General features: G+C 42.9%; 1 protein-coding gene and 1 non-coding gene across 14 annotated transcripts in view; both read left to right on the top strand.

The window, feature by feature from the left end:
- Window positions 1-26,967, top strand: part of PRRC2B (proline rich coiled-coil 2B) — a 90,850-nt gene that overhangs the window by 30,487 nt on the left and 33,396 nt on the right. For 11 of the 13 annotated variants that reach the window (XM_064291317.1, XM_064291316.1, XM_064291313.1 and 8 more), the window contains exons 2-12: window positions 2,647-2,816; window positions 3,661-3,838; window positions 7,278-7,380; window positions 9,461-9,533; window positions 13,812-13,955; window positions 15,852-16,093; window positions 16,558-16,679; window positions 17,131-17,273; window positions 20,345-20,435; window positions 22,420-22,612; window positions 26,174-26,489. In XM_064291317.1, coding sequence (XP_064147387.1) covers window positions 2,702-2,816; window positions 3,661-3,838; window positions 7,278-7,380; window positions 9,461-9,533; window positions 13,812-13,955; window positions 15,852-16,093; window positions 16,558-16,679; window positions 17,131-17,273; window positions 20,345-20,435; window positions 22,420-22,612; window positions 26,174-26,489 — 1,720 coding nt within the window. In that variant the 5' untranslated portion in view covers window positions 2,647-2,701. Of the gene's footprint in view, window positions 1-2,646; window positions 2,817-3,660; window positions 3,839-7,277; window positions 7,381-9,460; window positions 9,534-12,217; window positions 12,377-13,811; window positions 13,956-15,851; window positions 16,094-16,557; window positions 16,680-17,130; window positions 17,274-20,344; window positions 20,436-22,419; window positions 22,613-26,173; window positions 26,490-26,967 lie in introns of those variants that run through there. The other 2 variants (XM_064291306.1, XM_064291314.1) reach the window with 2 other exon arrangements.
- LOC111749918 (small nucleolar RNA SNORA9) lies at window positions 8,588-8,723 on the top strand. The gene has a single exon (XR_002785089.1). It is a non-coding gene; the product is annotated as a small nucleolar RNA SNORA9 (small nucleolar RNA).

The raw sequence follows: 26,967 nt of genomic DNA, 5'->3' as shown, positions 1-26,967 counted from the left end.
TGCTTCTTTTTGTCTCTGGAGCATTCGGTTTCTCTGTATCTCATTGATAGCCACTTCCCAGAGGTGGTGTGACACTTCATTAATGATAGGCAGATGATTGGATTCACTAAATATTTCATTAAGTAAATGCCGTTGTGTGGGCGCTGTGGTAGGCATTGTGAGAGCCTGAAAGACAGTGATATCTTTTATCTCAGGGCCTTTTGTTAAGTGAGTGTGCGTGTTGGGGGTAGTGTTCCTACCCAAATGGTCTTGTCTTTTCCACTCTTGGTTTGCTTTAATGGAAGTGTCTAAAAATTAGATCTCACCTAGCCTTAAGGGAGAAATTCAAGTTGATTTACATTTGAGAGCCTATTAAATAGACCTTATAAAACAGAGAAGATTCAGTCTCTGTCCTGAAGGAGCTTATAGTCCAGCCTGTTATTTATTAGTTAGAACTTTTGAGGGGTAGAGGCAGAAACTCACTGGAACCTACTTAGATGAAGGGTGAGTTAAAGATAAAGGAGTGAGGAGGCAGCAGGTCTTGGATACTAGAATCAGGATTTGGACAGTTTGGGCTGATTCCCGTCCTTGATCATTGCTCTTCCTTGCTCCTGGTACGTAAGGCAGACACTGGGGGAGGACCACTGACATTGAGTGGCTCCTCACACGTGAACTGGGGGACAGTGAGCATTTTTGAGGACTTTTAGTGGTACGTTCTTCATTGTGCCAGATTCTCCTACACACCTGAGTATATTTAGTGTCTCTGGGCTTGGCCACTGAATGTGAATAGCACTCCTGTCATTGTGACTACAAAAAATGCTCCTGTACATTTTCAGACACCCTGGCAGTTCTCGGCCCTTGTCCAGGCCCCTTGGCCACAGCTGACTGAATCAGGATTTGGGTAAGGAAGGGAGTTAGGTATCTAACCAGGATAACTGAAACCACGTGAGGAGGAGAAGAGCAGTTCCCAGAAGACAGGGTGTTAGGTTGATCGACCACCTGACACATATGTATCCAGCTCACAAAGCTTACCCCTTGGCATCTGTCCCATGCATTCTTTGAGCGTTTGCTAATACAAATTGCATGCCTGCATATTCTTGTGCCAGCAACAGGGACCAGCAGGGCAGGTATCAAGACAATATCTGTGGAATCAATGAAGAGATGGATATGCCCAGTGTTGTGTAAGCACAAATGTGTTCCACATTTGGCGTGAGCCCTGGGTCCAGACTGCGCAGAGGCATGTGCTGAGAGCTTCCCCCATCTTGCCTTTTTTTTTTGGTCCCAATTTGTAACTGATCTTTGTTCTTTGTGTTCTCATATCATATTTAGTCTGAGATCATATATAATACAGGGTTTTATCTTGTAAGCCTCTTTGGGGTACAAGAAAATCCCTCCCAATGCACTGGTGTTCCTGCTGGCCTGCACAGCTTCAGATCAGTATGATGAAATGACAAACCCTATTGCTGCAGCTACTAGTAAGTGCCTTTTATTAGTCAGTGGATATTTTTACAGGTGTCTCCATGATGTCATTAAGGGCAGATTATAAATATGTCTAACTTGATGCTTTGACTTTCTTTACCATGCATTAATTACAGTGGGAAGTAACACTTGGTCACTTCACTCCGACCACCCCGTAATCAAGATGTTTAGAACCTATCGCCAAGGTTCAAAAACCAAACCAAACCTGATTCCAACTCTTAGTGACCCTATAGAACAGAATAGAACTGCCCCCCCATGGGGTTTCCAAGGAGTGGCTGGCGGATTTGAACTGCCAGCCTTTTAGTTAGCAGCCCCATGCTTAATCACAGTACCACTATGTTGGGTCTTGAGGTAGAAACTGCCTCTGGTTCATCTTAGTGGGGCCTCGGTGCCTGGCACACAATACTCAGGCACATGGTAGACACTCAGTAAATATTTGTGTGAATGAATGAGTGAGTAAATGAAAGAACTGGTGAGTAAGGTGCTGCCACTTGTACCGAATTGGAAGGTGGCAGAGTAAGCTCCTTTCTTGGTCACCTCTTCATGGTATCACTAGGTGGTTGTAGATGGCCCCTTGTGGTCTCTCAGATCTGGAGAGCGCTTGCCCTTGTTCCCACATGGGCCCTTTCCTGAGCTGTGCTTCTGTTACCTAAGCAGATGTTTTCTCTGGATGCTGGTTCTTCATTCTGAAAAGTGTACACACACCCAACTGTTCCTGAATGATTTACTGACTTTGGTCACTTCCCCTTGATTTGGTTTTTCTCGTCCGTGAGATGAACAGCCTTGAAGTCAATGGATTGTGTACCTCCCCTATTCTGCCTGCCTTATTTTTGATGTTACTTGGATGTGCTGCAAGTAATGAGCATTTATTTTTCTGTCTTGAATACTTGTCCTCGACTTAGAGGGAGGACTTGATGTCAGAGTTTTCAGTGTTGGTTGATGCCTGCTGGCCATGTGCAGTAATAAACTCCAGCCAATTCAGAGCAAAGAGAGTTCTTCAGGAGGAGAGGTGTCTACAAAACACCCTTTAAATGGAAGCAAAACTGCCTCTGAGAGAAAGGGCCATTTTTTGTGGGACAGAGTCCAAAGCTTTCATCAGATTTTCAAGGAGATCCATGATCTCAAAAAGATCAAATCCCCTGGGTCAGAAGGTTGCGGGTTGACACGCACTTTCTTTCCATTTCAAAGGCAGATTGGGAGCGGTGCCGAGAAAAATTTCCTTACTAGATGACATTTCATCGCAATGTCCGATCGTTTGGGGCAAATAACCAAGGGCAAGGATGGGAAAAGCAAGTACTCGACTCTCAGCCTGTTTGATAAGTATAAAGGAAAATCAGTAGACGCGATCAGATCCTCAGGTAAGTAGCAGAGTTGAAGTCCAGTTTTTTATACTTTTTTTTTAAAAGATGAGTTCTAGGTCAAAGACCATGAAAGCCGAAGAGTGCCCCCATCTGGTCACACAGATACGGTCCATGCATACTGGCTTTCTTGGCATGTAGTGGTCACCAGGTAGTTTTGGGGAGTCAGAATCACCTTTCTGCCTCCTGTTTCGGGTCTAATTTCAGAACCTTAAGTATCCGGACTCTTGGGCAGGAATTACTATTTCTCTCTCTCATTTTATTGAAGCCATGGATATTTTCAGCTACTGGACAGAATGAAACCTAATCTGCATTAGTTACACTTTTTAGGTTTCTTGGTTCTGATAGTCTGCAACTTGGCGGGAAAAGTTCGTGTTCATCTCAACCAAGGCCCACGAGCATATTACAAACTTGAAGGGGAGCCCTACTCAGGCTTGGTTTGGGTCTAGGCAGAAGGTCTCCCTTCAGTCCTGTAATGAGGCCAGCCCAGTCTTAACTTGCAGAGAGGCGGTTATGGTGTAGGATGGAGGTTTCTGGGCTTGGGTCCTCACCCATGTTGACTCCTCACCCATGCTGTAAACCCACTTACACTCTTCAAGCCTTCTCCTGCCCACAAGTAAAAGGGAAGCCTCTGTACAGATTTTCAGCAGCCCCTTTGTCTCTGAAGTCCCCGCTGAAGAGCTTGTCAGGTGACCACCACATACTTTTGTTTGTTTCCACTGCCCTTTGTGTCTTGTTTGGTTGGCTTTGTCGTGGTGGTCACTTAGGATTTGAAAAAGGAGCTGAATGAATCAGACCTTTTTCCTTCTGTAACTTTTCTTTGTTTCCCTCTCCCTTCCTGCAGTTATTCCTAGACATGGCTTACAGAGTCTTGGGAAAGTTGCCACAGCCCGGCGTATGCCACCGCCTGCAAACCTGCCAAGCTTGAAATCTGAAAACAAAGGAAACGACCCCAACATCGTTATAGTACCCAAGGACGGAACGGGATGGGCAAACAAGCAGGATCAGCAAGACCCAAAGAGGTAAGCAGCAGAGGCAGGCAGATGGTGAATAGGAAGCTGGAGCTCCATAAATTGCTTCCAGCATCCTTCCCATTGGCAGAAGGCAGATGGTCTTGCAGCAGCAGAACTAGAGAAATGGAGAGATATCAAATGAAGCCTCTCTCTCTCTCTCTCCTGTTGCTTAGGGTATTTCTTGCTCCCTGCTTTCATTTTCCCTGACTTCTAGAGTTGTTGTACCATCGTTTTCTGTCGGCAGCCTTGTCCCCAGTCACCAGCATCCCCCTGTGCCTCGTTAGGAAAGGCCTCACCACACCAGAGAAGCTTATGCAATGACTAGACCCAATTCCTGTAAGAATCACGGTAGAGCTGGTGCTTCAACACCTCATTCCTGATGGTAGTCCCTGTTGCTGAGCTTGAGGTTGAGGAAAATGAAGACTTCCTAGCTGTGGGCCTGGCAGCTTCCCAGACAGAGAAACAGAAGACTGCTGTAGTTGCTCCAAACAGACCCAGTTCTTAATGAGAAAAACACAGAATCATCATCACCCATGGTCAGTGTGCAGCAACCTCCCTGGGGGCTCACCCTGCTGCCGGCATAGCACTTACGGAAGCCTTCGGGGGCCCAGGGTCTGGCACAAATACCGTCATTAGGGGAACAGAGCAGTTGTTGTGGCTGTTTCGTCGTGAAGCTGAAAACATGAGGCCCGGTCTAGTTCCAGCTCTGTCTGGGCTGCACAACTCTGAGCAAGTCCCTCACACTCAACCTGGGCCTGAGTTTACTTCCACTGCACATCTTCTCTGATTCTGTATTCCAGCCAGTGATAAGGGTGTACACAAAAGAAGGAGGTGGGAAGGGATGGGTCTTTATAAAACTGGTACACAGAAAACTGCTCAGGTTTGCCTCTTGGGGAATGAAAAGAAAAATAGTGGCTTCTTATGCACCCACTTGCCCTCACATCCTTTGTGGCCTGGCTGCTGATGCTAGGGATCCAGAGAGTAAAAGTGACCCAGAACACAGCCTGTCAGTCAGTATGCTTCTCTGTCAAGCCCACACTGAAAATGGCCATGGCGTCTTTTGTAAAACTGTTCCCTGCAGTTAGTTAAACAGACAGGATGCGAGAGTGAACAAATAATTCAGTCAGGTGATTCTAAAGTAATGAAGTCTTAAAAGTTATTTTTTAATTTTTTTCTAAAAATTTGCTTAGGAATCGTACTGAATGGACAGTATCGCATGACTTTGTGATCAGACAGACCTGAGTAGGATTTCTAGCCAGACTATTTGTTAGCTGTATGGAGCCTGGGGAATGATTTGACTTCTGTGCTTCAGTGACCTCCTTTGTGAAGTAGGAATAATACCTTACTCCTAGGGGTGGTTACAGGATAGATGAGATCATACATGTCAGGTACTTAGCACAGAGCCTGACACAGAGGAAATACATGATTGATGTAGTTATTGTCATCATCATTCTATTCAAATAGTATATACATTATGAGCTTTGTAATGAAATCAGTATTACATATTTCACTGTAAGCATTGAAATGCCTCTGCTACTGAAGATTCTAGAGAGAAGAGGACAAAGTGTCACTCCCTTTTATCCAGCATTGCCCAGCATTGAAATAGTATCAGGCAGCTTTAATGAGGGACAGTTGTGCTGAAATACGTCTTCCAGGGATGAAGTAAAAGAGGAAGTGTTGGAAAAGGCAGCAAACCTGAGACACTGGTTAGCTGCTGCCCCTGGTCCAAGTCTTTCCATGGGTATCTGGGAGGTGGTGGAGTAGGGGCCCACTGTTGGGACTCACTGCACAGGTTTGGAGACACTACCTGGAAGGTTTTGTTTTAGGTAGAAGGTGATAGGAGAGGAGGATCAGGGCTTTATTTTGTAATAGTCATGAATGGCAAGTTACTTGGGTTAAGTAAACCTTGGAAGAGTATATATGTATAGACTTTGGCTTCAGCTTACAGATAAGCGACTGGCACTGGGTGGATTCTGGCCAAGTGGATTGCTGCCTTCCTCGAATCCTGTTGGGTGGAAAGTTGAATTGAAAGTCACTGGAAGGCTGCTGAGTCAGAGCAGTCTTCATTCAGAACTCTTTCTAGTTGTTCTCTCAGAAGATTAGTGTGGAGTGTAAACTGACATAGCCTTTTGGTGGGCAGTTCGGCAGTATCTTTTAAACTTCAAAACGTTATTATCTTTTGATCCAGCAATTCCATTTCTAAGAACTTACACTACTGAATTACTTACATACAAGTGTGCAAAGATATTAATACACAAATGTTCATTGCAGCTTTATCTGTGATAGAAAAAAAAAATTGGGAATTGGTTAAATTAGGGTCCATCCAATTGGTGTATTGTTCTGTGTCATTAAAAAAAAAAGGTAGATCCATATGTATTGTCATGAAAAGATGTTCAAGATGCATTAAGTAAAAAAAGCAGCTTACAGAGTCGAATGTATGGTGTTATCCCATTTGTGTTAAAAACTTCTATATTACATATATAGCATATGTATAAAAAGTCTTCTTGGAAGAACTAGATGGTGCCCGGCTACAACCGATGACTGCCCTGACAGGGAACAGAACAGAGAACCCCTGAGGGGAGCAGGGGAGCAGGAGAGCAGTGGGATGCAGACCCCAAATTCTCATAAGACCAGACTTAATGGCCTGACTGAGACTAGAAGGACCCCGGTGGTCATGGCCCCTAGACCTTCTGTTGGCTCAGTACAGAAACCATTCCTGAAGCCAACTCTTCAGACATGGATTGGACTGGACAGTGGGTTGGAGAGGGATGCTGCTGGTGATGAGTGAGCTTCTTGGATGAGGTGGACACTTGAGACGATGTTGGCATCTCCTGCCTGGAGGGGAGATGAGAGGGTGGAGGGGGTTAGAAGCTGGCGAAATGGACACGAAAAGAGAGAGCGGGCTGTCTCATTATTTAAAAAAAAATCTTGGAGTTTTTCTCAGAAAGATAAGATTTTGAGGAATTCTGTGTTACATATATTTCTAAGTTTATGTTCACTATGAATATGTATCTCTTTGATGAACAAAAAGATGGTAAAAAACCTGCTCATGGTTCAAGGCAGTCAGCCCCCTGTGTTGTAAACTCTTGGTCAGGAGTGAGGGACTCAGAGCCCATTCCTTCCAGTACTCGGTTTCTCCGTTGGCAAATCCTCCATTGCTTTCATTGTTTGCAAGGGGCTTTTAGTTTTTGCAGACAGAAGACTCTTCCGAAAGGCACAGGATGCTCTGTCCTGTAAAATGTCAGGGAAAAGACCGCAAACATGGTTTGGTCTCTCATTCTTTGCCGGCCAAAGACTTTATTGGGGAAGGTGTTATTTTTACTGGCCAGAGGAGGTCTTGGTCCCAGTGGGCAGCTGAGTAACTGTGGCTTCATGAAATTTGGAGGCACCTTATCAGCTCGTCCCTATACTGTGCCTAATCTCAACTGTTTATCCTGCCTTTGTCTAGTTCCAGTGCGACGGCCTCTCAGCCGCCGGAGTCGCAGCCGCAGCCGGGTTTGCAGAAATCTGTCTCCAATTTACAGAAACCGACACAGTCAATCAGTCAGGAGGTAGGTTCTGGGGACCACGTCCTGATTGCTTCTCAGGCCTTGTAGCTCTTGAAGGTCCCTTCTGTTGGGAACTGGTAGGAGCTGTCACTGAGAAGTGTGGTTCTGCACGACCTGTTTATTCTAGGGGCAAACCTGATGCGTGATTTTGGAAAATAAGGATGAAAGATTGTCATGGTCATTGAAGCAGTAACTTAATCTGCAACTTTCAGAGAAAGACCTGATACGGAATAGAATACAACTACCTAATTTGTTCCTGTAAGCCACTCAGGCTAGATTACAGGCTAGATCAAATGAGCTCCCTGGAAAATAGAGTCATAGAAAGACAAAAAGTGTTAGGTCACAAAAAAGACCAGTGGTCAGGTGAGTTGGAAACACAAAATTAGACACGGTTTTTTTCTGCAGTACTCCTCAGTGCCTTTAGTATGCTGATTATGTCATGAGCCTCTCAGAAGAGGACATAATGAATAGCATTTCCCAAATTTATTTGTCCTAGGAACCCTTTTTTCACACTGAATGTCTCTAGGAACCAGTGTCTCTCAGAGCTCACTCTAGGAAATACCCAGCTATCATCTTTTGTTGATAACATTTAAAATTTTTTTCTAAACAGAAATTCATGATTTAACCAAGCAAGAGCTCATAATATACTTGGCCATTAGAGTCTATAAGTGGCGTGTATGGAGATCAGCAAAAGGAGATATTTAGCTGGTGGCTAGAAATCTAGTTGAGAAGTTGAAATGAGTTTTTTAGAAGACAAGAAGAAATCTAGATGTAGATACCTAGCATTTACCAGGCCTCTTAAAAACGTCTTGAACCTGCCCTATTTTTGTTTTGTATTGCTATCTGGGCAATATAAATAAGGTCTGTGATGTCATCCCCCATCAGCATTAACCCAACCATATGTGGGAAAAGTTTATGACTTTGCCAGAGGGACACCCTCCCCCTACCCAACACTGAACTATGCTTTTGAAATTAAAGAAAAAGAAATCCAGATTTATGTGACATTCTCTATTGCTCTAAATCCACTAGGTCCTGTTGACTAGAGTACAGAGAGTTGAGTTCATGTGTTTTCCCCAGAATTCAAAGCTAAGTGAGATTATGGGATCCCGGTTTTTCAGCCCTGTCTGTATATCAGAATTGCCTTTGGAACTTGGAGCTGCTGGCCTGGGGCCTGAGTGAGGTTCTGGGCATCTATTAAGAAGAAGTTGCCTTGCAAGCCTCCAGCATGCTTGGGTCTGGAGTGGCCCTGTGCATTCCTCCAGTGCTTGCAAAAAACAGTTTTGAAACGGTTTGAGGCCTCGCTCTACACCATCTACAGAGCAAGGTTATAGAAATTTCAGACAGTTGGGAGAAGAACATTGCTGAGGGGGCTGTTCTGCAGCCGGGGTTGAGAAGCCCAATCCTGGAGTTGGCATATAGGTTACTTTGTCTAGCGCTCAGTTCATCTTAGCTGTTACCTGGTTTTCTCTCATTTCTGGAGGCAGGTAGAGGATAAAGAGATTGCAAGATGGCATAAGACCAGGTTAGTGGGGGAGGAAGGCCTCTCACTTGAAAGTCATGCCTTATAGAATTACAATAATTACAGAAGGTGATCCAACTAGCTAATCCAGTGAAAAATCGGGCACGTTGGATTTCTAGTGTTTGCATTCCTCTGTTAGTATTGGCATACGTTTTTCGAGACGTGTCCTGGAACTGGTAATGGTCTTTGTCTCTGGAACAAGACAGAGTAGCTCTAGTCGAATATGAGAGGCAGCCTAACAGACTGTCCCAGAGCACAGTGTGAAGGCAAACACAGATTTGAATCCTGGCTCCTCTGTATAACCAGCTGTGGGATTGAGTTGCCCACTTCCTCCTGTCCTGTTCCTCATCTGTAAAGTGGACTTGTAGCCCCTGATTCCTAGGCCTCCTGCATAGAGTGACATGATGCCTTCAGTGCTGCCACGATTAGATACTCCTCAGCAAGTGGTAGCTGTTACATCAATCTAGGGTTTAAACCTAAGGTTTGGGCCCTTTAGCTGCTTGTTCTAACACACTCAGTAGACTTATTGGACTGGCTGTCTTCTAATTTTCTTCCTTCTTTCAGAATACAAATTCAGTGCCAGGTGGACCAAAGTCATGGGCACAGCTGAATGGAAAGCCAGCAGGACACGAAGGTGGTAAGTATATGTGTGTGGCTTTGGAGTGGATAGGTAGGAGAGGTGTGTATGTTTCTTGGACCTCTCTGGTTGAGTCTAGGAAGCCTTTGGCCTGGATGCTTCGTGGAGTCTCTTACCTGAAAGGGTTAATGCTGTCTGGGGCCCTTGACTTTGCCACAGTGGTGGAAGTGCTGATTCTGCAAATGATGTCAACTCATTGATTTCACTGACAATTATTGCTAGAGACATTCCTCTTGAGACCTCAGCGCCTGGCCCTGCTGTTCTTTAACTCAGCTATGTTGCTGATAGAATTAATACCTGTTCAGTAGGTATTACTGTCTCAGAAGAAGCATAGCCAGAATGCTCCTTAGAAGTGAGGACACGAGACTTCATCTCATGTACTTTGGACATGTTATCAGGAGGGACCAGTCCCTGGAGAAGACCCCAGTCTTGGTAAAGTAGAGGGTCAACAAAAAAGGGGAAGACCGTCAATGAGATGGGCTGACATAGTGGCTACGACAGTGGGCTCAAGCCAAGCAAAGATTGTGAGGACGACGCAGGACCAGGCCATGTTTCATTCTGTTATACATAGTGTCACTATGAGTTGGAACCAACTTGGCAGCACCTAACAAGAGTAGTGTTGCCAAGATACATGTACTTCCTCTCTCTTGAGACTGCCAGGAGGAGGTGTTGTGTTGCATGGTGTTAGCTTCAGGCATGGGTTTAAAAATAATCCGTCCTTGGGGATTGAGCTGTTTGGTTTTGGACATTTACACAAAAGCAATCAGAGTTACGTGGTATTTGTTATCCATTCGCGTCATGCCTGACATAAGACGCACTCAGAAAGTGTAGCTGGCTGCTGCTACTACAGAGTAGTTCAGTAGAAGAAAGGTGGGAGAGACGGGGAGAAAGAGAATGTGTTTAGAGTTTTCAAAAACGAATGTTGAACAGCTGCTTAGAATGAGAATTATAAATTCAAATGGCTTCCAAGGCCAGGCCTGGAATATAGAGTGGTTTGGTTGATGGAGGAGAAGGAGTAGGGCTGTGATACACCACAGGGTGCGTGTCTTGGACAAAGGGGTAACCACACTCCTACCCCCCTCCCCCAGCATTTGGTGCCATCTGAGAATGCAGGCCTAGGATCAGTAGGTGGTTTTGAGAGAAGCAAAAAAAAATCCAGATCTTTTACACAAACTCTTCTATTTGTTAAAGTTTAGTTCAGACATTTCTAGCACACTGTGCAGGCCAAATTAGGCAGTCTCTAAGCCAGATAGACAGTCATAATGATATGTACAGTCGTTTCAAAGTAGTAAATTAATGAAAATCACGAATTGGTGTCTCTTCTCTTAAGCAGCACAGCCAACTTTTTTAAACCTTTGCCTCTTATTGGGGTGTTGTCCTCCATCTTCTGTGTATCGTTGCCAGCCGAGGGTTGTATTAGAAAAACAGCTGCAGTCCCACCCCCTCCTAAAGCCTTACCCCACACTCCTGTGCTTAAGACTTTCCCCTTCTGGGTTGAAATCACTGTGTGATTGAAGACTTTTCCTCAGTCTTGAATAGTAAATGACTGTGCCACATAGATTTCGAAGCCCTACGTTCTCCAGAGGAACGAAGTTCAAATGCTCGTGACTCCATACAGGGCCGGGAAGTACGGCCCCACCTCTTAGCTTTGTGCGGGGAAAGACCTGAGGATCTTCTCCCTGCTCCCATAAAGACTACAGCCTAGGGAACCCTATCGGGCGGTTTTGCTCTGTCCTGTAGGGTCACTATGAGTTGGAATCGAGGGCCACGATGAGTTGGAATTGACTCGGTGGCACCTAATAACATCAAAATGCTAATATATTTATCCTTACCTAGCAGTTTTCTTTTTAGGAAATTATCCTATGAATTATACTTGCCCATGTGTGAAATTATGCATTATTCATTTCCATGCAAGATTATTCATTATAACATTATAACAGCAGATTGGAAACAATCTTTGAAATATCCGTCAATTTGTGGTACTTCATTGAGATATTAGGCCATAAAGAAAAGAAAAGGTGAAAGTTCTTTACTGATACGGGAAAATCTCCAAGATACATTATTCAGTGGAAAACAGTACAGAATAGTATGTATAGTGTGGTACCATTTGTGCAAAAAAATGGGATGAGGGAAAATACACTTTTTTAAAAAATGTATGTGTGTTTAAAAAAAATCTCTATAAGGGAACAGAAAACTACCAGTTTTTTGAGGGAGTCACAAGTAGGCAGGTGGGGCACAAGGATAAGGAGGAAGGTCTCAATTTATACTTTTTTATTCCTTTTTGCTTTTGAACTGTATAGACTGTATTACTCTGGAAAATAAAACTTAATTTAAAAATGATTATAAAGCACAGTACAATACTCTAGGAACAGCTGAGAGCGCTCCCCCTGTGAGACCAGCAGACCCAGTAGCTGGAGAGGAGAGAACTGACAATTCAGGGCCCAGCCAGGCTGGGGTGAGAATCTGGCTCCTGGTCCTCCTCTTTTGCTGGGGTCACCAGGCTGTGTAGCCAGCAGAAGAACAGGGATTTGGGGTGTCAGCCTACAGTTATTTTCATAACTCTTTGGGATTCAAAACAACTTTTCCTGAATCTATACACTCTTCTTCCACTTGTAGAAGATTGGTGTTTGATCTCTCTCATCTGAGAATTCTTCTCCTGAAACAGACCGAGAAGACCTGATTATGTGATTTGGGCAGTGGCCAGAGACCCGAGGCTCATAGGTTCTGGTGTCAGGAGCATTGCCAGTGCCTTCATTTGTGATCGTGGAAGAAGAAGCCACTTCATTTTATTGCCTCAGTGCAAAGAACAGATTTTGTGAGGGATTCTCACATTTGAAGGCGTGGTGGGTGAACATATAAAACATTGAAACCTTAGGAATACTGCCATTGTGGGTTGAGATTCTGAGTTCTGCCCTTTATGCTACTTGTTTGTGGTGGATAAGTTTAATTCACGCTTATAATAATACCTTCATGACCATCGAGGCAGAAAGAAAGAACGAACAGCACTATTGCAATTTGCTGTTTGTTTCCTCATTTCAAGTTACCAGATTTTAAAAATATGTCTTCTCCTGTTTTATTCTTGCCATTGACCTTTAACAAAATGAAGTGACTATGTGACTCAACGTCCCCCTCCAGGAGAGCAGGAGAGGTTTTGTGACACTTGGGAGTTTTCTCTCACGTTACTTGTCAGTGACTAATGTGTCCAGTCATCACCCTGGCAGGTTTATTTGACCCTGGACCTTTTTACTAAGGAGGATGGCAGACGAATGGCTGCCTTGCACATCTGCAGTAGTCCCGGCTGCATTTTTCTGGCAAAGTCTGCCTTAGTTAACAGGTCAATGACTCAGTGGTGCTGAGAATTATACCTAGGGGGAACTTGGAGTTTAACTCTATGGGGAGCAGGGTGTACCACAGTCAGACATTGTGGTGTGTGATACTACTGCATTTTTTAATTTACATAATCCTGGGCATGTGGTACATAGTCCAAATAAAAGAACCAAATCCCACTCCTAAAATGCATCATTTGTTGTCTATTCATCCCAGAAAAAGAGGTTACGGATGCTCTGTGCTAAGTGCTATAGGTGATGGGAAGCGAGATAAGAAAAGGTTTCTTCTTTAAAGAAGTTTCTATAATGTTGGGGAATAAATGAAAGAACAAAGAACAAAATTGGTCCCTGAGTTACAAGAGTAAAATGTTTGGCCTTGAAAGGCTTGAGAAACTTTACAGAGGACAGTAAATCGAAATGAGCAGAGGAAAGACAGATGAGCTAGGAGTGTCAATTTATACAAGCTCCTGTGTGTAAACTTAGGGCAGGGGCCTTTGGGGAGGCATCAGGGAGAGGCATGCCTTCTATTGACGTTACCTCCATGTGAAAGCAGTTGACTGACTTGGGCTGATTTTACGAAGACCGTGATTATTTGCCACCCAAGGCAGTGAGAGAGGCCTTACTGACTTCTTCCAGGAGCAGGGAAGGATCTGGGCTAGACTAGCTGTTGCTGTCTTACCCCATGCCCTTTATACCAACAGTCTGCACCTGCTGGGCAGGTGAGCTGGGCAAGGGTGTGGTGCAGTTGTGGCCAGCAACATGCTGTCTGTGTCACCCTTAGGGAGCCCCTAGCACTGCTTTGCCAGCACAGAATGCCAGTGTCACACAGCTCCCTTAAAAAAGAGCCCACTTCTGGGCAGAGTGGCTTTAAACGTGTTGTGGAATTTGCAAAGCAGAGAACTGTTGATGCTGATCTCACTTGCTCCACTAAGTCTTCTGATTTTCTTGGCAGGTTTAAGGGGCTCAAGCCGACTATTATCCTTCTCTCCCGAGGAATTTCCGACGCTGAAAGCAGCTGGAGGGCAGGACAAGGCTGGCAAAGAAAAGGGCGTCTTAGATCTGTCGTATGGGCCAGGACCAAGCCTCCGCCCTCAGAGTAAGTGAACAGCCACCTCTCTCGGCACGCTTTGGATCAGTAGGACTTCCCCATCTTTCCGCCTTTTAGATATGTACTAACTCACGAACAGCTGAAGCTCCTGGGGTCTCAGGATACTTATCTGGAAAGCAGGGCTGTTGATCCTTTACCTGAGCTTTGCATCTGTGAATGGATTCCCTAGGCCATTCTGGGGGTCACACTTGCCTTTCTTGTTCTTTGGGTTGGGCCAGGCCTGTCCCCTTCCCATCTGTCATCCAGATGTTAGTTTTGCTATGCTTACCTGGTCATGGTAATGACAGGCAAAGGACGAATTAACTTGAGTCTTGATTCAGGAGATGTTTTCTAAACCATGATTCCCCAAACCTAGCTGAATCCTATCAGAATCGCTTGGGGAATTAGTTAAAAAGACTAATCTCTAAGGTCCTCCCCTCTTAACCCCCAGCTAAATTAGAATCTATATTTGTAGCATGTTGCCCTGGGGGTAACATGTTAGGTAGCCAGCCCAGCACTGGCTTCTACTGCCTCCCCTTCCAGTTTCTGGCTAAGGAGTCAGCAGGAATATGTAGCAATGTTTGCTGGTAATATGTGTTGTTTAGGAATGAGATTTTCAATCTATTCTAGGCAGGAACTTTGAATTAATTGGCTTTTGTATTTTGGGGCTTGATCGGGTCTTGAAATGTGGGGGTCTTTTGTTGTTTGTCTTAATTAATCCGTAGGCCTTTTCTGTTTATGGTACAGTATCCCAAAGTCAAAACTGACCTCTTATAAATTTAATGAACACTATGAAACTCTACTTAAAACATTACTGCCTTGCCAGTGGCCTCACACAGGATCGTTTTGTGTACCCCAAATACATGATCAAATTCTGAAGGCCAAGAATTGTATCTTTCTCGAATTAAGATGAGCTGCTTCGTAAGACTATAGAAATTTAGAAGTAGAAAGTTCTGGATTTGTTTCTATAATCTTCATTTGAGAAGACGAAATAGATGGCCAGAGAGCTTGCCCAAGACCACGTGGCAAGTTGAAGAGCAGGCTCAGATTTTGTGGCTCCTGTCCTGGCTCTCTTTCTCTTAGGGGTTGCATAGCTCAGGGACCTTTCATTTTTAAACGCCTAATCAAAAGTTGACTGAAAAGCAAGGTCTTTGGTCTCATCTAACTTGTCATAGATCTGTAATAATTTCCATCAGATCTTGCTGCATTTTGCAATGAAGAGCATCACCTCAAACAGATAGCCTGTTAGGTTTGCAGATTTCTGTCTGTGGCCTGCAGGAGTACCTTACAGGCTGGTGCAGGACCAAGCAGGGACAAGGCCTAGTGGGTAGGACTCCAGACCCTTCCACATCCCCACCGGAAGGGCAGCAGCTCAGCTTTATCTGTCTTGTGAATGGGGGAATGTGTATAAAAAGATGCCACTGCTAAACAAAGTTGAAAACGTTGTTTCAAGAACTCTAATTTTAATGTAAAATCTGATACTGAGCATAGTGCTGACCCTAATGAGGGCTAGGCCAGTATTTGTTGAAGGAAATGACTCAAGGCTGTTTTCATAAGGGTTCTCTTAATTTCTTTGGGGTAATAAGATCTAGGGGCATATGTAGTTTCTGTTAATAGTTGAGGACCATGTCTCATTTACCTTGTCTCACCTTCTCTTTGAGTAGACCTTATTTTATATTTCTCTTACAAGCAGACACTTCCCTCAGCAAGTTCATACTCATTGGCCAGGTGTCTGCCCCTTACCTTCCCTGACAGACTTGAGCAGTTGACTTGATTCTTCACTTTTGGTTTTTTTTTTTTTTTTTTTTTGGTAAATGAGGGGGTCCCTTGACCTTCAGAACCTCATACAATCCCTCCTTCCCCCTCCTCTTTCCTCTTCCCTTTTTGCCCCCTTTCAATTTCCAGATGTGACAAGCTGGAGGGAGGGCGGTGGGCGAAACATAATTTCTGCCACGTCTCTGAGCGCCTCCCCAACTGAGCTGGGCAGCAGGAACTCGAGTACGGGAGACGGAGCCCCCTCCTCGGCATGTACCAGCGATTCTAAGGACCCCTCTCTCCGCCCGGCTCAGCCTGTTCGAAAAGGGGCTTCACAGTTCATGGGAAATGTATACCACCCACCTACATACCATGACATGCTTCCTGCTTTTGTAAGTCTTCAGAGTGTACATTTTTTTATCCCATGAAGTTGGATTGTTCATGTCCAGCAGAACCTTGTTCAAGTGGTTGAATGTCCACCTTGAGTTCTCCTTCCCAATTTCATTCTTAGCCCTGATACCTTACTTTGGAGGTTTCCATTAGTTTTTGTATTTTCTCTCCCCCTTTTCAAATCTTAAGGGCCTTTGGCTTCTCTCCGTAGTGATACGGATATTATTTTAGCCTTGGTGCTTTAGAAAAAGGAGAGGCAGGTGTTCCCTGTGACACGCGTCCCCAAATTTACCTACCAACAAGAGGAAAAAAGTGGGGGAAATGATGGTAGGATTAATTAGGAAACCCCAAGACTTTCCTGTTTTCTTTCTCCCATTTTCTATTTTCTAAAATAAATTCTAATTTAGATGAAACTTAGAATTTGGTCCATTACCAGAAAATCCTGTTCATTGATGTTATGTTTCAGATGTGTTCGCCACAGTCATCAGAGGACCAAGGTACAGTGGAACGAGGATCTTTTCCCCTTCCTCAGCTCCGCCTTGAACCCCGTGTTCCTTTTAGACAGTTCCAGATGAATGAGCAAGATGGGTAAGGCTATTACATTGTAATCATGTATGTAGAGATTACTTCTGGTGGTGATAATAGACAAGATAATATGCGAATGTGTGAAAATGCTTTGTCTCCTAGAGACCATAATGAACCTAAAGACCAACCTCAAACCCCAGAGTGTGTGGGGTGACTGGCATTTGGGGGACAAGAGATTGAATTACGATCTCAAGTTCTTGTGAGAGCTGACGTTTCTGCATGTGCTTTTTGCCTAGGCAGTAGCACTGAGCATGTAAAACTAGAAGAGAGGCAGAACTTCTCTTTGGGATGTATTTGTTCATTACATATTTCTTTTTAAAGGAAACGATTTAAACATTAAATGCGAACATGAACCTTTGCGATGTAAGACTTATTTTTGGAAAGATACTAGGTTTTGTTTCCATCTGTATGTTTGTTACAAGTCCAGCACTTTTACTCTACTCTCCCTTATCAGAAAAGAAAACAGGCTGGGAATGACTCGCCCAATCCGTCCACTAAGGCAGCTGGTAGAACGAGCGCCACGGCCTACCATCATCAATGCAGAAAACCTGAAGGGCCTTGATGACCTGGACACTGATGCTGATGATGGCTGGGCAGGTGGGTTGTGGTGTTTCCCAGTGGACTTAAATGGTTTAGAAAAAGCAGGACTAAAGTCCATCTCTGCTTACCGGGGACAGAAGCCCTTTGACATCATGGTGTATTTTCCCTTGGCAAAATGAGAACGAGGACGTGCCAAGGGAGAGCAGCTTTGATGCCCCATATGGGTTCTCATTTGCAATCAGACCAGTGATTGCTTCCTGACTGAGAAGTGTCTTCTTTTGGTCTTCGGGCTTGTTCTTAGAGCTACGGGCGATTTTGCTATTAACTTTAAAAAAAAAAAAAAACTTTTTGGAATGGAAAATTTAAACAAAGCAAAATAGTATAATGAACTCCCATTTCCGCATCACCTGGTTTCAATAAGTACCAACATTCTTCCATTCTTGTTTCTTTATCTCCACCCATGCCCCATCCCACTATCTGATTTTCTTTTACAATTCTTTTTGTTTGTTTTCAGATAAATTTTATATATATTGAAAGACACATCTTAATTGTAGTTTTGAAAAATGAATGCACTTACGTGGCCCACACCCCTATCAAGATGTAGATCACTTCCCTCACCCCAGTCCCTTCCCAGTCAGTCTTCTTCCCCTCCTGCCCAAAAATCAACCAGTCTTAATATTTTCACCATAGATTCATTTGGCCTGTTATAAAACTTCATATGAATGGACTTATACGGCTTTTTTGATTCTTCTGGGTTCAGGTTCTGTTGCCCAGTGTCATGCTTTGCAGATTCCGCAGTGTTGGCATATGTATCAGCAAACAGAAAACCAGGTGCCATCCACTCAGATCAGTAGTTCATTTTAATTTCTGAGATCTGTTTCGTTGTATCCATATACTACAATTTCTTTATCCATTCTGTCATTGTGAATAATATTTTCATTTCTCTTCAATAAATAGGAGTAGAATTATTCGGTCAAAAGGTAGGCGTATGACTAAGATTTTAAGAACGATCCAGACTTTTTCCCAAGGTGGTTGTGCCATTTTACATCCCCAACAGCAGTGTGTGAGAATTTGGTCGCTCAATATCCGCACAACATTTTGTGTTAGTCTTTTTCATTTCAGTCATTCTAGTGGGTGTGTAGTGGTATCTCATTGTGCTTTTAATTTGTATTTTCCTGATGACTAATGATAATAGCACATTTTTGTGTGTTTTTCGGCTGCTGGTACATCTTCCTTTGTGTAGTGTTTGTTCAATTTTGTTTTTATTAGATTGGAGGATTGTTTCTTTAAATCTATTCTGTATATGAGCCCTTTGACAGATAAATATTATTTCACAAAGATTTTTCCCATTATGTGGCTTGCCTATTCATTTTTCTTTTTGGCAGTTTTGATGAGCAGAACTTTTTAATTTAATGATAGTGTGTGTTATGAATTTGTTATTTGATAGTTAACACTTTTGGGTCGTGTCTAAAAAATCTCTGCTTCTCGCTTAGTTGTGAAGATATTCCCTGGTGTTAACTTTTGGGTTGATGATCCATGTTGAATAAATTTTTGTGTATATTGTGAGATAGGGACTGAAGTTTTTTTTTTTTTTTACATACAGATACCCAGTTCCATTCCATTTCATTTATTGATAAGACTTCCCTTTCCCTTTTGAGTTGCTTTGGCACTTTTGCCAAAAATCAGTTGACTCCATAAGTGTGAGTCTATTTCTGAACTCTGTTCTGTTGATCTGTTTGTTCATACTTTGTGTACCACGCTGTGGTTTCATATCGTAAGTCTTAAATTTAGGTAGTGTTCTTTTACAAGATTATTTTGATAATTCTAAATTGTTTGCATTTACAGTATTTTCAAAGAACCTGCAGGCATTTTGGTTGGGGGTTCATCGAATGTATTTAGGGAGAAATGACATCATAAGTTTTTTTTTTTTTTTTAATTTTGTTTTTGAATAGGTACAGCAAAACATACACCAATTCACCTGTTTCTACATGTACGATTCAGTGACATTGATTACATTCTTCAAGTTGTGCATATCTTTCTGAGTTGTTCCTCCCCCATTAACATAAGCTTACTGTCCCCTAAGGTCCCTATTTAATCTTTTGACTTGCTGTTGTCAATTTGATCTCATAGAGATAGTTCTTAAAAGAACATGATGCTCAAGGCAGACCCTTTTTACTAGCTAAGCTAAAGTATTGTATGGTTTTAAGAAGACTTCAGAGGATATTTTTGTTTAAGGTTTAAAGATTATTTCAGGGCAATAGTTGCAGGGGTTCATCCAATTCTCATGGCTTCAGGAAGTCTGGAGTCCATGAGAATTTGAAATTCTGTTCTGCATATTCCCCCTTTGACCAGGATTCCTCTATAGAATCTTTTATCAAAATGTTAAGTAAATAATTGCAGCCGGGCACCATCCAGCTCTTCTGGTCTCATGGCAGAGGAGTCAGTTGTTCATGGAGGCAATTAACCATCCATTCCGTATCCTTCTCCTGTTCCTGACTCTCTTTCTTCCTCAGTTACTCCAGGTAAATAGAGACCAGTTGTCTGCTTGCAAGCTTTTAAGACCACAGGCATTATCACCAGCAATGGATAAGGGTACCAATTTCTCCACATCTTTGCCAACATTTTTTTTTTTTTTTTTATCTTAGCAATCCTAGTAGGAGCGCAGTGGTAAATAGGGACAGTTTTATGTCTTTTCAATTTATGTTCCTTCGCCTTATTGTACTTCCTTGAGGGCAGTGATGTTGAGCGTCTTTTCATGTGTTTCTTGGCCATTTGTATATCCTATTAGGAGAAATAACTGTTCAGATCTCACTGGTAAAGTTTCTGTGTTGCAAGGGTAAACTTATACCTGGTTTCTGTCAGTTTTTGCTCACTCTCCTGTGCCTTCAAATATATTTTTTAAATGTCCAGATTTTAAAATTGTTATCTCCAAGAGGGTTAGTCTGAAGCCAGAACGGCCCTTGGCTTTTATCTGTAGTGTTTGTTCTGGTGGTAGCAGCTGGGTAGCTTGACTTATTCCCCAGTTGGGTTGGCATAATTCCTGACTCAAGGGAGTCACCTGTGGTACTCTAAGCAGCATTGAGATTCTCACTTTTTCTCATTCTTCTCGGGCCCTCCTGCTGTTGTAGGCCTTCATGAAGAAGTGGACTATTCCGAGAAATTGAAATTCAGTGACGATGAAGAGGAGGAAGAAGTTGTGAAGGATGGCAGACCAAAGTGGTAAGGATCCCCATCCGGGCTTAATGCATCATGCCAGTGTAACCTGACATGACTGGTATGTACAAGCCTCAGGGCTTGTTGTTGCTGCCATGTGCTGCTCACTGTGCCAAGCGCATTTCATGCTTACTGCAGCAGCCTCTCAAGGTGCAGATATTGTTTCTGTTTTGCACTTGAGGAATGATAGCTCTGAAAGAAGCTGTTAAGGGACAGAGCCAGGGTTTACATCCAGACAGATCTGACTGAGTCCTAAGCTAGTGATCATAACCCCTGTGCCAGTATTTCCCCGAGTGTGTCATCCAAGCCACTTGTTCCACAGGTTGTCTATGAGTGTCATATGCAAAAAGTGTTCTGTGCCCAGTGAGTGTGGGAAACTGCCCTGGGCTCAGCTTACTTGTTTACTCCAAGATGGCTCCGAACCTTGAGTATGCTAAAATACATTGGGAATCCTTGGGGTGGGGGGAGAAGCAGTAGGCAGAGCAGGTTAGATTTGCCACACTTAATTAACTACTTCCATCTTTTTTTTTTTTTAACCATTTTGTTGGACTAGTTTTACTCATAACACCTTTGGATAATACGTCATTGTACATCTAGTTTTTATCATAATTTCAGTAACATTGACTACTACTTTTTAAACAGTGCCTATGAATGCTTTCCTTTGTGTGAAATTGCCTATTTCATTTATACATTTTTCTATTGGACTCACTATGTTGTCCTTTAAAATATTATGGTTTTGTATTGTTTACATATTAACGCTCCGTTATTTGTTGCAAATGTTTTTCTCTTTTATTGTCAGTAATTGAATTTTTGTATAGTCAAGTTCACATGTCTCTTTCCTTGTGATTTCATCTGTTAGTTCAAAGCTTCAGAAGTAAGTGTTCTTCTTCTGGAGAGAGCTTGAAACAATCTTTTGCCACTGTTCTTCTGATGATACATAAAAATTAACTAATTGAGATTTGCATAATTTATTTTGATGCTTTTTTTTTTTTTTTCACCCAAAGCTTTGGATGTACTTAGGAAATCTCTGTAGGTCATTTATTGGAACGCTAAGCTCAGAAAGAGGTACAATCAAGAATTCAAATCAAAGGCAAGACATGAAATCTTAAGAGACTTATTGGAGGAGCAGGACACTTTGTTCCTTGTCTCTTTCAGTTGATACGAATCAAATATTCAACTGATCGAACAAGACATGGATTTTAGACTCTACTTGGCCACTGGCTAAAACCAAGGACACCTCAAATTTAGAGTGTCCAAACCACCTCTTCCCTAAACCTGCTCTTTTTTCAACGTTCTCTATGCTAGTTGATGATACCCAATTCGTAGCTTCAGAGTCTTCTTTGAAATCTTTATGTTCTCATACATGAATGGTTCCTGGAATTTCCCTGATTCCATCCCTTCCTGTCCATTTTCTGAGATCAGCATCCTTTCTTTTCTGGACCATTCAGTAGTTACCCAACTCATCTCCTCCCTTTCATCCTATCCTTCACACTGTGCCTTAGTCATCTTTTAAAAACATGGGTCTTTCCTTATGGATCAAGAACCTTCATGGGGTCTCTGTTTCTCACAAAGTCAAGTCAGAAGTTACTAGCAGTTGTTGCCCTTTCTGTGATATTCTAATCTACCTTACCTGCCTCATCTTTCTTCCACCTCCCCATACCATGTATCCATGGACATGCATGCATGTACACACATTAGCCACACCTAACTACCTGCTTTTCTCTGAACTCCTTTACTACTGGGCATTTCTTTGCATAAAGTAGGAAGTTAAATATCCTGCCTGGAGCTTTTTATATGAATCACTTGGTAAATGTTGGTGTTGAATTTTGGTGTTCTAGGCATGTCTAGTCACCCATTAAGGGCATCTAGTGTGATGAAGGGAATTGGTACATAGAAAACTGACTTTGGAATTCCCAAGGCCCCCAGCTAGTAAGGTCAGATCTTGCCTGGGTTCACTGGGAAAACTAACACTGAATGTGATTTGTCCTAGGAACAGTTGGGACCCTAGAAGGCAGCGGCAGCTGTCAATGAGCTCTGTGGACAGTGCTGATGCCAAGCGTACCCAAGAAGAAGGAAAAGACTGGGGCGAAACAGTGGGCATGTCCCGTGTCATCCGAAAGATGCCAGAACCTCAGCCACCTTCCAGGAAGCTTCACAGCTGGGCGTCAGGCCCTGACTATCAGGTACCATGGGCACTATCACCCTTGAACACTTTGATATACATCTCCTTCCCCAAAAGGAACGTTCCTTTTAGGTAACCCCAGTGCAGCCGTCAGAATAAAAAAAGTAGCCATCAAATTCTCAGACCCCATTCAGCTTTTTACCAATTGTCTCAATGTCCTTTTTTATTTCAAAAGAATCCAGTTCAGAATCATATGTTGCCTCTAATTGTCATTTAGTCTCCTTCAGTCTGGAACACTTCCTTAGTCTTTCCTTAACTTTCATGACTTTGACACTTTTGAAGGTTAAGAGCCAGTCATTTTGTGGAATGCCTCTGAAATAGGGTTTTTCTCCTGCCTCCACAGGATTAGGTTAAATTTACCTATTTTTGGCAGGGATCTCCTAGAAGTGATAGACCCTTCTCGTTGCATCAAACTCGGTGACTGATTTCCCTTTGTCCCAAGTGTTCACTTTGACCACTTGATGAAGGTGCTGTCTGTTAGGCTTCCCACTTTAAAGCTTCTTAATTGATAAGAATTTTGCAGGGAGATGCTTTGAGACTGTGCAGATATCCCATTTCTCATCAGACTTTCAATTCATTCATTCATTTATTTACATTTAAATGGATTATAATCTGTTAACTCTCATTATTTGTTTTGAAACTCAAGTTTCTTTAATTTTGGACATTGAGAACCCCTTCATACTGGTTTCTGTGTCCTTTTTATACATTGCCATCCTTTTTTGAGCACCTCCTTGCTTTCTGACAGAACAAGATTTCTCCAGGCTTATCTTGTCCTTACCCTGCCTTGGCCCTGGAATCAGTCATTTTACCAAGAAGTCCTAGTTCATGTTAATGAAGAATGGTACTTGGAAACCAGTATCTGGACGCCAGGAGTGCTCACTGCTGTTAGAGTTAGGGAATGTGTTTGTGTGTGTGTGTGCGTACACATGTATACACATATTTACATCGATATCATTTCTGTTTGTTTGTATTGCAAACCCTGAGTTCAGACTGATACCTCCAATTCCAGTCCAATTCGCAGAATTCATTCTAGTTTTCTCCCTTTCTGTATTTGTAGCTCCTTTTCTCCAACAGTGAGAAATCTGTGTCCGTTGTCCCTAATATTTATACTGAGTCAGTCCTCCTATTTGTGACCAGTCTCTCATTTCTGCTGCCACCCTCTCCTCCTTGCATAGATGCCTTCCTCACCCTACATAGACTCCAGTACCCCCATTCCAGGCTGTCCCCCCATATGGGTGCCCTGAAGTTCCCTAGTGGGCCATCTCTCCTTACAAATGTCTTCCTTGTCCTTCTTGGTCTCTGACCACCCACTCAGAGCCACCCTGGCTCCCCTGGTACCAGGTGCTTACCTTCCTTTGCCACACCTAATGACTTTTCAGGATGGAATTAATCAGTAAGGAAAGAGGTGGGGGGAGGAGAAAATGCTATTTTGAATACACTTGGTAAAACTTGCCATTTTCAATGTTCTTTGCTATTTAAAGGGTTCCTTTTCCGTATTTTCTTATAAGTAATGCCCTTTACTTTCAGTCTTTTTTTTTTTTCACTGAGTACCCATTATATGCCAGAAATATAATATACTAGGTACAGGGAACACAGAAGTGAAACAAAACCAGTAACACTTTTTTTGGAAATCACCCTGCATTTCAATTTTTCATTTACATGATGAGGTTGTTCAATATTTTAAAAAAGATTTCACTTTGATCTTTTCATAGCAACACAGTTAATTCACAAAATTGAGTTAATAATGATAAAATCTATGTAATAAATTTTTGCACCCCAAAGAGTGCTCTGACCAAAATTTGTGAAAGCAGCATTGTCTTGGTTATAAGGGACTTGAGCTGCTGTGGATTTTGGTATCCTCAGGGGTCCTGGAACCAATCCCCCACACATACTGAGGGACGATTGTATACCCTTTGATTCTTGTATACCCCTTCATTTCTGGGAAATATCTGAAGGAAATAATCAGGGATATGTATGCAGCAAGACAATGCATTTTCATTGCAAAGCATGGGAAAAAGCTAATATTCTATGGCAAAGCGAAAAAAAAGTGCCTACTTTGGTCCTGACTCTGTTACATAAAAAGTACCTTCATCCTTCTAAACTGTGAATTTGTAATCTTTTAAAATTACAGTAGTTGTCTCTAGGTTATAAGAAGTTAATTTTTAGGAAAAAAAATCTTTGCAGTAAATGTTGCATGTTTATTTTATTGAGGTATAAGTGGAGCCCTGGTGGGGCATTGGTTAAAAGCTATGGCTGCTAACCAAAACGTCAGCCAGATCCATCAGCTGCTCCATGAAAACCCTGTAGGGCAGTTCTTCTCTGTCTTATAGGGTCGCTGTGAATTGAAATTGACTCAATGAAAAGGTGTAATTTGGGATATTTTCTATTTAATGATTTTTGACTGTTGTATATACCTGTGTAACTACCACTCAGAGCAGGAAATTATATATTTTTTTGGTAGTCAGATCTCATTGGAATTTCAGAGTGACTAGAGGGGGGGGTCAGTGGAAACCCTGGTGGTGTAGTGGTTAAGTGCTATGGCTCCTAACCAAAGAGTCAGCAGTTTGAATCTGTCAGGTGCTCCTTGGAAACTATGGGGCAGTTCTACTCTGTCCTGCAGGGTCGCTGTGAGTTGGAATTGACTTGAGGGCACTGGGTTTGGTTTGGGGGGGTGGTGTCAGTTAAACTTATCTATCATTTGTGCTGTTTATGTTCTACGTGCAGCTTCGCTCCTTGCAAATCAGAGAGAAATCTACCCAAGCTTGAGAGATTTTGTTTTTATACTGCATCTTTGGCACCACTGGTATTATCTAGTAACTGGCAACCAGGAACAAGCTCAGAAGTGGGAAAATGTCCAAAAGTGATGGTTTTAGGAATGCTTTTTTTGTTGAAACCATGTATCAGTGAATTTCTGTTTCTCCATGGCTATTTATGCCCAGAGGTTTATATATTTTCATGAGAAGAAGTAGAGCAGGTTTTTTTTTTTTTTTTCTCTCGTCTAAGGAAGGAACAGTGAACGTGTGGTTTCCTGCACCTGTTAATTAGCCATGGAGGCCCTGATCCAGTTCCATTAGCAGTGGTGAGAGCTTCCATTTACTTAATGTTTCCTGTGTGTCTGTCACAGAGCTGAGTGCTCTGCAGACATTATTTTACTGCACCTTCACAATCCCAAAAGCTTACTTTGTTATCCTCATTTTACAAATGAGGAACTAAGGTATAGAAAGGTGGCACTTCCCCAGCCTTTTTCCAAGTACAGTAAAACCTGTTGCCATCAAGTCAATTCCAACTCGTAGTGACCCTATAGGACATAGTAGAACTGCCCCATAGGATTTCCAAGGAGCAGCTGGTGGATTGCAACTGCTGACCTTTTGGTTAGCAGCCAAACACTTAACCACTGGCGCCACCAGGTCTCCAGATACAGGTCTACTTATTGCAATCACTGTGCAGCCTCTTGAAGGTGCTCAAGGATCTTGGGAAGGAGACCTGATCCCAAAATTGTGGTGCCCCCTGTCTCCTGGGTTTTTGACCTACCGTTTCATCAGGAACTTCCTTCTCTTGGCAGAAGTCCTCAATGGGCAGCATGTTCCGGCAGCAATCCACTGAGGATAAAGAGGACAAGCCACCCCCGCGACAAAAGTTCATCCAGTCAGAGATGTCTGAGGCTGTGGAACGAGCCCGCAAGCGCCGAGAAGAAGAGGAGCGCCGAGCTCGGGAAGAGAGGTTGGCTGCCTGTGCTGCCAAACTCAAACAGCTGGACCAAAAGTGTAAGCAAGCCCAGAAGGCGAGTGAGGCCCAGAAGCAGGTGGAAAAGGAAGCCCCCCGATCGCCAGGCACTGAGAAGGTGCCCTTCCAGGAGAATGGCCCTGCCGTTCACAAAGGTAAGAGGCAGGCCCTCAGCTCACAGATTGGAAACCCTGGGCTGTTTTTATTGGCTCATTGCATCTTACCTACTTCTCAGCAGAATTCATAGCTTACAGATAATATTGGGAGGCATCAGTACTTTAGGCTCTGGAGTCAAGTGCCTGGGTTCAGATCCTATTTCAGCATCTTAAACTAAGTGGCTAAGCTTCTGTCCTCTCTGGAGCCTGTGGCCTCATCTATAAAAAGAAAGATGATAGTATGGACCTACCAGCACTTTGCATGGTTACCGGTATGGAGAAAGCATGCAGGTGCTTACTGGTAGTATTAATTTTATCATCATTATCACTCTTACCATTATTACCAATACTCAATCAAAGGTACAAGCGCTAGAGGCCTTTAATAAAGGCATAGGATTCTTATCCATGGAACTAAAAGCAGCCCACTTGCTTGTTACAGTAACTTTTTCCTGGCGTTAATTCTAAGAGGCCTTGATCA

The sequence above is a fragment of the Loxodonta africana genome, chromosome 9, assembly GCF_030014295.1.
Source record: "Loxodonta africana isolate mLoxAfr1 chromosome 9, mLoxAfr1.hap2, whole genome shotgun sequence".
Taxonomy (NCBI): domain Eukaryota; kingdom Metazoa; phylum Chordata; class Mammalia; order Proboscidea; family Elephantidae; genus Loxodonta; species Loxodonta africana.
Note: the sequence above shows the minus strand (reverse complement) of the source record. Positions and strands in the feature narration are given on the sequence as shown.